General features: G+C 48.3%; 2 protein-coding genes across 4 annotated transcripts in view; both read left to right on the forward strand.

Annotated features, from left to right (window-relative positions):
* The window catches only part of LOC105465388 (ubiquitin specific peptidase 39), an 87,667-nt gene extending 83,642 nt beyond the window's left edge, over positions 1-4,025 (forward strand). The window contains exon 14 of the mRNA XM_071077005.1: positions 3,951-4,025. The gene's annotated coding sequence lies outside the window, so the exon portion shown is untranslated. The remainder of the gene's footprint in view (positions 1-3,950) is intronic.
* A 27-nt stretch (positions 4,026-4,052) lies between these two features.
* On the forward strand, positions 4,053-8,962 carry LOC105465391 (granulysin). 3 transcript variants are annotated; one of them, XM_071077011.1, is made up of 6 exons: positions 4,053-4,661; positions 5,109-5,189; positions 5,516-5,619; positions 6,155-6,253; positions 7,705-7,876; positions 8,774-8,962. In XM_071077011.1, exons 1-6 carry the CDS (start codon positions 4,610-4,612, stop codon positions 8,782-8,784), a joined length of 519 nt encoding a protein of 172 aa, XP_070933112.1. In that variant the 5' UTR covers positions 4,053-4,609; the 3' UTR covers positions 8,785-8,962. The 3 variants fall into 3 exon arrangements, with proteins under 3 accessions (XP_070933112.1, XP_011712138.2, XP_070933111.1); XM_011713836.3 differs by lacking the exon at positions 5,109-5,189 and having other exon boundaries at positions 4,060-4,661; XM_071077010.1 differs by lacking the exons at positions 4,053-4,661; positions 5,109-5,189 and adding an exon at positions 5,275-5,382.
* The last annotated feature ends 4,115 nt before the right edge of the window (positions 8,963-13,077 follow it).

A 13,077-nucleotide genomic window follows, 5' to 3' on the forward strand; every position in this document is an offset into this window, starting at 1 on the left:
GATCGTCGAAGCAGGCCCTGGAGGAGGGAGTGGGAATTTGGGGGACAAGAGACACGAGAAATGGAGACAAGACAGTGCTCTGATCAAGTCTCGTTTAATGCCGGTAATGCAGTGCCTTATATACACTTGGAGGGGAAGGGGTTGGGCCAGAGGCGGAGATGATCTCATCGCAGAGGGCGTGACCAAGTAGGTATTGGTTTCTCTGGTCCAACGTCATGTTGCACCTGCGCTGTCAGTTGGTAATTTTCCCGGGCACGGGATGGTGCCTGTGCTACAAAGTAACAATTTTCGCGGCCGCGGGGGGAAAAACAAGTGAAGAAGAAGCAGGAAGAGCGCCATCTATTATGAGGTATTGATACAAAAGAGAAACAACAAGTCTAGGGAGGAGGTAGAAGGTGGAAAGGAATAGAGCTCGGGCGTTTAATCATTAATTATTATTTGCTATGGCCAGGGCGCGCAGCTCCGGACAAACAGCCTTTTAAAATAATTTTTTTTTCTATTGTGGTAAAATACATACAACATAAAATGTGTACCACAAAAACTGATAGGGGAGGTAATAGATATGTTAATTACCTTGATTTAATCATTCTAAGTGGTATTCATATATCAAAACATCACATTGTACTCCATAAATGTATAAAATTATGATTTGTCAATTAAAAATAATACAAATAAAAATAAATAACAAAATTAACCATTTTAACCATTTTAGATGTACAATCCAGTGGCATTAATTACACTCACAAAGTTGTGGAATCATCTATTTGGAACTATCTATTTCCAAAACCGTTCTCATCACACCAAATGGAAAGTCTGTAACCAATGGGCACTAAGTCCCTCATTTCCCACTCCTTCCAGCCCTGGGTAACCTCTAATCTACTTTCTGTCCCTATGAATTTGCTTATTCTAGAAATTTTATGTAACTGGAATCATACAACGTTTATCCTTTTGTGTTTGACTTATTTCAGTTGGCATAATTATTTCAAGGTTCATTCATGTTGTATGTATCAGAGCTGTGTTCCCTTTTTTGGCTGAATCGTACTCCATCTCCATTGTATATGTACAGCACATTTTGTTTATGCATTTTAAAAAATTTTTATTTTTATTTTTCTTAGAGATAGGCTCTCACTCTGTCACCCAGGCTGGAGTGCAGTGGCATGACCTTGGCTCACTGCAGCCTTGACCTCCTGGGCTCAAGCAATCCTCTCACCTCAGCCTCCTGAGTAGCTGGGACTATAGGCACATGCCACTATGCCCAGCTAATTCTTAAATTTTTCTGTAGAACTGGGGTCTACTATGTTGCTCAGGGTGGCCTCAAACTCCTGGCCTCAAGCCATCTTCCCACCTTGGCCTCCCAACGTGCTGGGATTAGAGGTTGAGCCATGATGACTGGCTTGTTTATCCATTTATTTGTCAATGGACACCTGGGCTCTTTCTGCCTTTTGGCTACTGTCATGTTGATGACATCATCTCAGTAGAGTTTTAATACAGAATTTCTTGGCCAGGAGTGGTGGCTTGTGCCTGTAATCCCAACACTTTGGGAGGCCGAGGTGGGTGGATCACTTGATATCAGCAGTTCAAGACCAGCATGGACCAAGATGGTGAAACCCCATCTCTACTAAAAATACAAAAATTAGCCAGGCATGGTGGTATGTGCCTGTAATCCCAGCTACTCAGGAGGCTGAGGCAGGAGAATTGCTTGAACCCAGGAGACAGAAGTGGCAGTGAGCCGAGATCATGCCACTGCTCTCCAGCCTGGGCGACAGAGTGAGGCTGCAGCTCAAAAAAAGGAATTTCTTTGTGATTTATGATGTTGAGCAGGTTTTCAAATGTTTTGGTTGTTCTTATCTTCCTTTGCAAATTACCTGTTCAAATATTTTGCCCATTTAAAAAATTGGATTGCTTTATTATGATTATAATATTATTATTATTGCAGTAGTAGTTGATAAAATGAGTCCGCAAACAGACCCATAGTCAATTGATATTCAACCAACATGCCAAAGCAATTCAATGGGAAAAGAAAAATCTTTTCAAGAAATTGATATTGAAAAACAGAACCTCAACCCAACTCACATTATACATTCATTTGAGATGAGTCATAGACCTAAATGTCAAAGTTAAAATTATAAAAGTTCTAGAAAAAAACATAGAGGCTATTTTTATGACTTTAGCGTAAGTGAAGATTTTCTGAAGAAGATACAGAAGGCAGTATTTCACACAGGAATTTTTTTGGGGCCTGGTCCTGACTTGCAATGGGTCAGTTCCCGGGGTACCATGGGTGGGAACTGGGTAAGACCCCAGGTTCTTATCACACGGGACCCCAGAGGCCTGGGTGGAGACTTGTGACTAACTACGTAAGCTTTGTCACGTACCCCTCAACACCTCAGAAAAGGACTCACTGCAATATTTGGTCTCACCAAGTTTCCCACAATAAAGAGACATGAGTCACCTTTCAAGACTTTTTCTGCCCATTAATATGGTCTTCACACATGAGACCAAGGTCTACAAGTGGTCAGGAGAGAGGGAGCCTGCTGAGACGGGGGAGTAGTGCCTGAGCTGGCCTCAAGAGGATTGTGGCCCTGCACTGAAAACCTGGAGACTGAGATAGGGTAGGGCTGGGGGAAAACTTGGGCTTTGGAGTCATAGGGTCTGGGTTCATATCCACAGACTATTCCCTTCCTAGCTATGTGTTGGTGGGTAATTCACTGGATCTCTCTGAGTCCTGCTTTCCTCATCTGAGGTAAAAGGAGTTTGCCGGTTGGTCTGAGAGCTGTTCTAGGCATGGTGGGGAGACCCTGACAGGCAGAGGCAGTCCTGCCCTCAAGCAGTTGATTTACATCTGGGGAAACAAGCCAGCCACAAATGCAATACCTCAAACTCAACTTCTCACCAACAAGCTCCTTTTTCTAATTTGCACAGCCAGTCCCTCAGCCTCCTGATATTTCACTAATATTTCACCTCTCTCTTGTTTCTTTCTTGTAATCATATAGCTACAAAGTCCTACCAATTCTTCCCAAAATATGTTTCCTTATCAAAAAGTCCTGCAAAATCAGGCATGGTTGCTCATGCCTATAATCTCAGCACTTTGGAGGCGGGGAGGATCGCTTGAGTCCAGGAGTTCGAGACTAGCCTGGGCAACATATGGAGACCCATCTCTTCCAAACATTTTAAAATCAGCAGGGGTGATAGTGGCAAGCACCTATGGTCTCATCTACTAGGGAGGCTGAGGTGGGGGGATTTTTGGAGCCTGGGCGGTTGAGGCTGCGGTGATCTGTGATTGTACCACTGCACTCTAGCCTGAACGACAGAGCAAGACCTTGTATCAAAAAAAAAAAAAAAAAAAAAAAAGTCGTGCAGTAACTGACACTGCCATTGCCTATACGATTCCCATTCCCTCATCCTCCCTAACAGAATACCAATTTTGTTCAAAGTGTCAATGAAGGCCGCGTGCGATGGCTCACTCTTGTAATCTTAGCACTTTGGGAGGCTGAGGCGGGTGGATCACCTGAGGTCAGGAGTTTGAGACCAGCCTGGCCAACGTGGTGAAACCCCGTCTCTACTAAAAACACACAAATTAGCAGGGCGTGGTGGCATGCGCCTGTAATCCCAGCTACTCAGGAGGCTGAGACAGGATAATCACTTGAACCTGGAGGTGGAGGTTGCAGCGAGCCAAGATCACACCATTGCACTCCAGCCTGGGTGACAAGAGTGAAACTCCATCTCAAAAAAGAAAAACCAAACCAAACCAAACCAAACAAACAACAACAAAAAACGAAGTGTCAGTGAAGGTCCAGCATTAGACTCCCTTCCTATTGCCCTTTGCAGCCAGGGTCATCATGTGACACAGTTCAGATCAATTAGATGGAGGTTGAAGGTCCCTGGGAAAGATGTTTTTCCTATACAAGTACCATCTCTTTCTGCTTCACTCTTTCCATTTTCCACATGAACAGGCCTTGTAGCCTGGAGGAGCTACAGCTGCCATTTTGAGATGCTGAGGCACCCTGTCTGAAGAAGGCCTTCACATCACTCAACTCGACTACCGGGTGAGCCCTTGGAGAGGCTTCCCGGCCTCTGCTCTTCAAACCAAAGTACTACAGGGGACATGAGTCCCAGAGTTACAGGACCCCAGCTATGGTTCATGTGTAAAGGGAACCATTAGGTAACCAGTGGAAATGATGAAGAAGATCTATATTTACAGATGTGGAAAGATGTTCGTGGTATATTGTTAAATTTAAAAAGCTGTTTAAAAATAGGTTTTGGATCAAGTGAGATGACTCACTTATACTTTTAGTATAAGTATGTCCCACGAAGTATTTGGAACATACTTGTACTAAGCGGTTTCTCCCTCCATTAGCACATCCCAAGCATCCAGGCAGCTGCTGGCCTCCAGCAACCCGGCATTCTAGTTGTGTGGGAGTGGGGTGTGGCGTGAACCCTGTGGGCTACCACTGCACTGATCTGCTTCTTCATAAATTAGTATTTGTACTTGTGGTAAACCCAGTGACACAGGAAGATGACATACAAAAAGGGCAGGACCTGAGAAAGGTTAAGCTGCAGGCTCCCTGCTCACAAAACAGGGTGTGAAAGGCATCTGAGCAGCTGCCCCACCATGGTTACCTGGGCCCTCCTTCTCCTTGCAGCCATGCTCCTGGGCAACCCAGGTAAGGCCTTCCCCTCGGGATCGATCCTGATGGCCCTTCCAGCCTCGCACTCTCAGGCTGGCTGAACCCGGAGCATGGACTCTGTGGGCACCCAGGTGCCCCTGCCTCTCCCCAGCCTTCTCCCACATCATGGAGACCTGGCCCTCCCCTCAGAGCCAGGCTTAGCCCAGTGTGTTGCCCAGCCTGTCAGTGGCCTGGCCAAGGAGGAGAGACAGGCCAGGGATTCTGGTCCTAACTCTACTGGCCACACTGTGTGGCCTGAGATCCCCCGTTTCCCTCCCAAGGCCCTGCCTCCGCATCTGTGTGGTGAAGGCCATTGGCCTTCATCGGTGGATCTGCGTTTCCTCAGGCCTACACTGTCTAGGATTGTGCAGGGCTGGTGAGAGAACGGGGTCTCTTCCCTGCTCAAGGCAGACTTCCTGCCCCCTGCACCCTGCTGTCTCCCAGGCCTTGGGGTCAGTGTGAGCCCCAAGGGCAAGGACACTTCTGGAAGGGAGAGTGGATTTGGCTGGGCCATCTGGCTGGAAGGTAAAAAAAGAAAATCTCTTGAAAGGAGATTGAGGGAAGTTTCTAGACAAACTGACCCCCAAATCTGTGTTGCTGGCAGAACAGAGGAGAAGAGAAAGTCTCACCGCCCTCCTGGCTTTCTAGAAGGAAAGTGAGAACATGTGTTTGTGCTGAGAGTGGGTCAGAGCAGCTCCAGGGCAAAGCATGTGGACAGGTATCCTGGCCCCCTGCAAGGCCCAGCCCCTGTCCGAGGCCCTGGCTACCTCCTGGACTCCCACCAGCCAGGAGAATGGGTTTTCCCTCTCCTTCCACCTGCGGAGGGGGAGCTGAAGTGCCTTCTTCCTCAGGTTTGGTCTTCTCTCGTCTGAGCCCTGAGTACTATGAAGTGGCAACAGCCCACCTGTGTGACAGGGAGCAATCCTGCCCGTGCCTGGCCCAGGAGGGCCCCCAGGTACATGTTGGCTCTCTGCTCACCTGCCACAGTCCCTCTCCTTTCCCTCCTCCCTGGGTGGCTCCTGGGGTGAGGGCTGGAGCTCTCTAATGGTCAGGAGGTGGGAGTGGAGGCTGGGCTGTTTCTGACGATGCTGGTTTTGTCTAATTCATGTCTGGCCACGAGGGCTACAGATACCTGGTAGACTGTCCCAAGAGGATCCTCCGGGGTCTCACACTCCAAAGAGCCTGGGGCTGCAGAACCCAAATAGGTAGACTCCCCTGGGAGTTCCTCAATAGGAGAGGGGCAAGTGCAGGGCTGGGAAAGTACTGGGGGTGTGGGAGGCTGTTTCTGGGGTGTCTCAGAGCCTCTAAGACAAGCAAAAAGGCAGGCAGGGTCCAGGCAGCCAGTTCAGGCCTTCAGTGTATCCATGCTCGGGGAAGAGATCACGGACATTCCTGCCAGCCTCAGAAACACCAAGGGCCGCTTTCTTGGTCACTTTCACGCACTCCCAGAATGTCTGAGAGACCATGACAGGGGCTTTCTTTCCTGACAGGGTGACCTGTTGATCAAAATGCAGGAGCTGGGCTTCGACTGCAAGATCTGTCTGAGGATAATCCAGACACTGAAGGCTATGGTGAATGAGCCCACCCAGGTGAGGCCGAGGGGCTACAGAGCCTCCTGTCTGCTGCTCAATGGAGGGGCCAGCCTGTGACCAGGTCGGGGATCAGGGAGCCTGGGGTCACCTTGCACAGTGGTCCTGGGGGAGGGCTTCCTAGAAGGGAATCTGTGAGTCCCCATGTGTCTGTGGATGAATTTCAGAGAACTTGTGAAATTGTTTGTGACTATCTGGAACTGTGTAAGTCAGAGAGAGTATACACGGTTTTCATCATGTATACTCAAAGAGGGCTTGTCCCAGAGAAGTTAGGAATCTTCCCCTAAAGCCCTAACATTTGTGTCCAAGGCAGAGCTTTGAGAAGCTGGTTCCCTAAGAGACCTGAGTCAGGACTGATAAATCCCAGATCTGCTACTTGGAAGCTGCACGGCCTTGGGCAAGTCACTTCCACTTTCTGAGCCTCAGTTATCTTATCTTTGAAATGGGATGGATAATAGTCCCTATCTCGCAAGTTGTCGAAGCTCTTCTTTTTTTTCTTCTTGAGATAGGATCTTACTCTTAAACCCAGGCTGGAGTGCAGTGGTGTGATCTCGGCTCACTGCAACCTCTGCCTCCCTGGCCCAAGCAATTCTCCTGCCTGAACCTCCCAAGTAGCTGGGACTCCAGGTGTGTGCCACCACGCCCAGCTAATTTTGGTACTTTTGTAGAAACAGGGTCTCACTGTGCTGCCCAGGCTGGTCTCCAACTTCTGAGCTGAAGCAATCCACCTGCCTTGGCCTCCCAAAGTGTGGAATTACAGGTGTGAGCCACTGCACCTGGCTGCTGAAGCTTTTTAAAAGAGCTGAGGGCTGGGATATGCTTAGCTCCACATCCAGCACTGAGTGAATGCTTAACAGATGACTGCGTTACTACCAAGAATTACTGTTTCACTCTCCCTCCTTCCCTCTCCTCTGCTCCCCGAAACTTCTTAGCATCCTGGCACTGCAGGCTCACACTTAACCCTGGATCCCCAGATTCATCCTCCCCCCCTGGGATGGCATAAAAGAGACTTTAAAACCAAATGAGCCAAGACTCCAAGCTCTAACCACACCTCCCACCCCCACCAGTCTTCTCTATGCACCCCCTCTGGCTGTAGCCCCCAGCCAGGTCCTGGACCCAGGTAGCTACATGGCAGAGCATTTAATGTGTGCCTGGCAGCCACGGGCACCATTCTCCACACAGAAGGCAGGGGACAGGTGGACAAGGGGCTGAGACCTCAGCAGGGCTAACTGTCCTTGTCTCAGGAGCCCTACCTGACCAGGCTTGGGCCAGGCCTTGGAGAGTGGGAGTAGGGGCCCAGCCCTGTGTCTACAGTCTCTGGCTCCATGGGCACCAGGTGCCAGTTCCTCGCACCTAGTACTCCCATTGCTAGGGCTGCTGGAACCTGCAGGGTGGCAGAGCTGTGCAGGACTCACCCTATAACCATGTCCACTGTGGTTCTGCTGCTGCAGAGAAGCATTTCCAATGCTGAGGCCCGTGTGTGTAGGATGGTGAGGTCACAATGGCGCGACGTCTGCAAAAATTTCATGAGGAGGTATCAGCCTAGAGTTACCCAGGGCCTCCTGGCCGGAGAAACTGCCCAGAAGATCTGTGTGGACCTCAGGTTGTGTGAACCTTCTATGGGTGAGTGCAGAGGTGACAGCAGGGATGCCTCCTGAGGGGTGGAGACAGTTTCCCCCAGGATACATCAAAGCTGCCTTCTTAGGACACATTACTCCCCTATCTCCCAGCACAGGAAAGTGTGGAGAATTGAGCAGATGGACTTTAGCTAGAAATGTTTGAGAAATACTGATTAGAGCTTGGGCTTTAGTCACAGGTGGTCGTGGAGTAAAATCTGGTCTCCATCTCTCCCTGGCTGTGTGACTTTAAGCAAATAACTTGACCTCTCTGAGCTTCAGTTTCTTCATCTGTGAAGGGGAGATAGCAATCCTGATTTTTGAGATTGGAATGAGAATTGAAGGAGGTCACCGTGTGCGTAGACCTGACCCTGGAGAAATGTCCTCAGAGTGAGGCTATTCAAGGTCATCAGACCCTCAGTCAAACTCCAATCCCCAGCCCAGCATGGGTCCCTGGGGTCGGGAACTGGGGCCACATCCTCCCCCACAATTCTGGGTCTTGAGAGCTGGACTAGGGAACCCTTCAGGCAGGGGAGCGTGAGGCCTTTCCCTCCATGACTGCCCAGGCTGTGCCTGGAGAGAACACGACTCAGCTGTAGGAAGTGGGGCCAGAAAGGGGCCTTGGTGATTGGCTTTGGCAGCTCAGCTGGCACTTGCCAATGCTCTGGGATTCTGTGCTAGCAGATCGGGGGTCCCCACCATTTCCTGTCATTGGAGCTTGTGACTTTTCTATTCAAGGCCCCACAACCTGCTCAGGCTGCCGACTGGCTTCCAGGATGTGCCACTGGGTGTGTTCAGTAGGGACGGGTGGCTGCGAGACCTTAAGCAAGTAACATTCTGAGTGCCTGCTTCCCCATGGGGACCCACCACATCTGCCCACAGCTGGCTGTTCTCTCCGCTCCAGGTTCCCTCTGAGCCCTCTCACCCTGTCCTGTGGAAGAAGCACAGGCTCCTGTCCTCAGATCCCGGGAACCTCAGCAACCTCTGCCGGCTCCTCGCTTCCTCGGTCCAGAATCCACTCTCCAGTCTCCCTTCCCCGACTCCCTCTGCTGCGCTCCCCTCTCAGGAGAATAAAGTGTCAAGCAAGATTTTAGCCGCAGCTTCTTCTCCTTTGGTGGATTTGAGGGCTGGGTGTCAGTGGCATGCTGGGGTGAGCTGTGTAGTCCTTCAATAAATGTCTGTCGTGTGTCCCATACACTGTTGTAGATGCTACGGATTTAGCGATGAACGAGACAACCTTAACAGCATTCACACAGTTAATGCTTACTGAGCACTCACCACAGCCATGCGTTATTCTGAGAGGCCGGGGCACACAGTGGCTATGTCCCCAGAAGCTCTCAGACCAGTGGGGGAGACCAGCAGCGTTAGAGGTTTTTTTTGTTTTGTTTTTGGTGAAAAGGAACAGAAACCCATCTTTTTGCTTCTTGCCACAGGCAGCCTTCCTTTGCTGTTTCGGGGGAGTGTATCATTTAGGGCCCTTTTGGTTGCAAGCAACAGAAGTCTCAGCCCATTCTGGCCTAATTAAAAAAGGTAATTTACTGGTTCAAATAACCAGTCCACAGACATGTTCAGGCACAGAATGATCCAGAAATGTGTGGCGTCACCAGAGCCCCAGTCCTGTTTTATTGCACTTTTTCGTTCTCCCCACCTCTGTATATTGAAATTGTGTTCAGGTTCGCTTCTCTCTTGGCAGCAGAAATGGCTTCATCAGGTCCACACTTCACCATCTTTACAGCGCATCCATCAGAGGGAGAGAGAGTTCCCTTGGAAAGAGATAGGAAGCTTCTTTCCCAGAAGGCCTATCAGCTGTCTCCTCAGTTCTCATTGGCCAGTTATCACACGTCATTTGCCCACCCTCAGACCAATCACTGTGTCCTGGAGAATAATGGGGTACACTGATTGGCTCACGCTAAGCAGGGCATACCCCTGGGGCTGAGGTGGGGTCCATCTCAACCCAATCACTTGGTTGACAATAAACATTAAAATCTGGGCTGCTCTTGGTGGGAAGAGGGAAAAATGGATGCTGGCCACCCAAGGAGTATGGTGTGTTATTCTGGATTCAATCAAAGAAGCTGTTCAAGGGGACTACCTATGGCCAAATCTGGGGCTATTTGAGCCTCAGAATAGATAATGACAAGAACAGATTGTAATCCGTTGATTAAAATAGAATCCATGAGTTCATATAAATACAAATAATACATGAATAAATAAACAAGGGAAAAGGAAACGTGCTACCTTACGATACAATCACAGTTAATAAATGTAGACCTAGTTGCAGAGTATATCCTACTAACATATTTGGTATAGTGAGTATATCAAATACTAACTTGATTTTTAAAAAGTGTTTATTTATTTATTTAATTATTCTTTTAGAGACAGAGTCTCACTTTGTCTCCCAGGCTGGAGTGCAGTGGCCCTTCTCAGGCATGATCTTAGCACACTGTAGCCTCAAACTCCTGGCCTCAAGGGATCCTCCCACCTCAGCCTCCAGAGTAGCTGGGACTACAGGTGTGCAGAACTGCTCCTGGCTCACTAATTTGATATTAATTAATACATTCCATTATTAGTTAATCTGACAGTGGAGAAGCCTGTCAGCTGATGAAAGTTAATGCCACCTCTCATGGGGCAAGTCAATATCATGGGCCTCATAATATAATGCTCTGAGAGAAATATAATACTATTTTTCCATTGTCACTGCCGAAAATGCAAAAATCATGAGGAAACATCAGAGCAAACCCAAACTGACATTTTACAAAGGACTTAGCCTGTCCTTTAAAAAATTAAAAAAAAAAAAAATTTATTTTAGGCCGGGCGCGGTGGCTCACGCCTGTAATCCCAGCACTTTGGGAGGCTGAGGTGGGCGGATCACGAGGTCAGGAGATTGAGACCATCCTGGCTAACACGGTGAAACCCCGTCTCTACTAAAAATGCAAAAAATTAGCCGGGCGTGGCTGCGGGCGCCTGTAGTCCCAGCTACTTGGGAGGCTGAGGCAGGAGAATGGTGTGAGCCCGGGAGGCGGAGCTTGCAGTGAGCCGAGATGGTGCCACTGTACTCCAGCCTGGGCGACTGAGTGAGACTCCGTCTTAAAAAAAAAAAAAAAAAAAAAAAAATTTATTTTAGACTGAGTCTGGCTCTGTCACCCAGGCTGGAGTGCAGTGTCACGATCTGGGCTCACTGCAGCCTCTGCCTCCTGGGTTCAAGCAATTCTCCTGCCTCAGCCTCCCAAGTAGCTGGGATTACAGGTATGTACCACCATACCTAGCTAATTTTGTATTTTTTAGTAGAGAAGGGGTTTCACCATGTTGGCCAGGCTGGTCTTAAACTCCTGACCTCAAGTAATCTGCCTGCCTTGGCCTCTCAAAGTGCTGGGATTACAGACAGGAGCCACTGCACGCTAGCCTGTCCTCTTCAAAAATGCCAAGGTCTTGAAAGACAAGTAAAGATTGAAGAACTGTTCCAGATAGAAGGAAACTAAAGAGACATGACAACTAACTGCAACACATGATCCTGATTTGGATCCAGACCTATAAAGAACATAATTGGGGCAATTTATAAAATGTGACTGGAATCTGCGATGGTAATATTCTGTTAATGTTAATTCCTGATTTTGACGGTTGTACTATGGTTACGTATGGCAGTGTCTTTGTTAGAACATATACACTAAAGTATTCAAAGAGTAATAGGTCATCATATCTGCAATTACAGTGAAATGATTCAGAAAAAAAGGCAATACATATGCAAAGAATGTGGTGATAAGGTATATACCACATACATGGGATGTGGTAAAGTGTTAACAGTGGGGAATCCTGTTTAAGGGTAAATAGGTGCCCCTGTTTACACTGGGAGGTTTGGAAGGTGTAATCTCCAAACTCAATGAAAAGTTGCAAGAAAGCAACTTTCAAACTTCATGTTGAAATGTGATCCCTGGCTGCACGTGGTGGCTCACGCCTGTAATCCCAGCATTTTGGGAGGCCGAGGTGGGTGAATCACCTGAGGTAGGGAGTTCAAGACCAGCCTTACCAACATGGAGAAACCCCGTCTCTACTAAAAATACAAAAAGTTAGCTGGGCCTGGCAGCACATGCCTGTAATCCCAGCTACTAGGGAGGCTGAGGCAGGAGAATAGCTTGAACCTGGGAGGCAGAGGTTGTGGTGAGCCAAGATTGCACCACTGCATTCCAGCCTGGGCAACAAGGATAAAACTCCGTCTTGGGGAAAAATAAATAAATAAATGAAAAGACATGTGATCCCCAATATTGGAGGTCGGACCTAGTGGGAGGTGTTTCTCTCATGTCAGGAAGGTGGATCTCTCATGAATGGCTTGGTGCCATTCTTGCGGTAATGAGCGAGTTCTTGCTCTATTAGTTTCTGTGAGAGCTGCTTGTTGAACCTCCTTTCTCTCTTTTTTCCTCACGATGTGATCTCTGCGCACACTTTCTCCCTTTCTCTTCTGCCGTAAGTAGAAACACCTTTTTGTGAGACGGAATCTCGCTCTGTCACCCAGGCTGGAGTGCAGTGGCAGCTGCAACCTCTACCTCCCAGGTTCCTGGGTCCAAGTGATTCCCCTGCCTCAGCCTCCCCAGTAGCTGGGACTACAGGTGTCCACCACCACGCCTAGCTAGTTTTTATATTTTTAGTAGAGATGGGGTTTCTCTGTGTTGGCCAGGCTGGTCTTGAACTCCTGGCCTCAAGTGATCTGCTCGGCTCAGCCTCCCAAAGCGTTAGGTTTACAGGCATGAGCCACTGTGCATGACCATAAGTGGAAGCATCTTGAGGCCATCACCAGATGCAGATGCTGGAGCCATGCCTCTGGTATAGCTTATGGAACTGTGAGCCAAGCAAAGCTCTTTCTTTATAAATTACCCAACATCAGGTGTCTCTTTATAGCAACACAAATAGACTAAGACACAACTTTTCTCCAGATATGAAATTATTTCAAAATCAAAGTAAGTGATTTGTAGCATTTTGACTTAGCAAACGGTGGTGACATTTACTGAGATCGAGGAGACTCTTGGATGGTTAGATTTGGAGGGAATAATGAAGAGCTCTGCTTTGGCCATGTGAAGGTTAAGTGTTAAATATCCAAGGTGAGATAGCAAGTGGGGGAGTTTGGCCCAAAATACACATTTGAAGCCTGGATGAGGCCATCTAGGAGTGAGTGAGTTAGAGGTCTACTTCCAGCCACAGTTCATTTTGATCAGTGAACTC

The sequence above is a fragment of the Macaca nemestrina genome, chromosome 13, assembly GCF_043159975.1.
Source record: "Macaca nemestrina isolate mMacNem1 chromosome 13, mMacNem.hap1, whole genome shotgun sequence".
Taxonomy (NCBI): Eukaryota; Metazoa; Chordata; class Mammalia; order Primates; family Cercopithecidae; genus Macaca; species Macaca nemestrina.

Excerpts from the sequence above, each read along its gene's own strand:
- LOC105465391 (XM_071077011.1), top strand. The coding sequence starts at position 4,610 with ATGGTTACCTGGGCCCTCCTTCTCCTTGCAGCCATGCTCCTGGGCAAC. Across the intron at positions 5,190-5,515 it reads CTGGGCCATCTGGCTGGAAG|GTTTGGTCTTCTCTCGTCTG; the intron begins GTAAAAAAAGAA and ends CTTCTTCCTCAG. Across the intron at positions 6,254-7,704 it reads TGGTGAATGAGCCCACCCAG|AGAAGCATTTCCAATGCTGA; the intron begins GTGAGGCCGAGG and ends CTGCTGCTGCAG.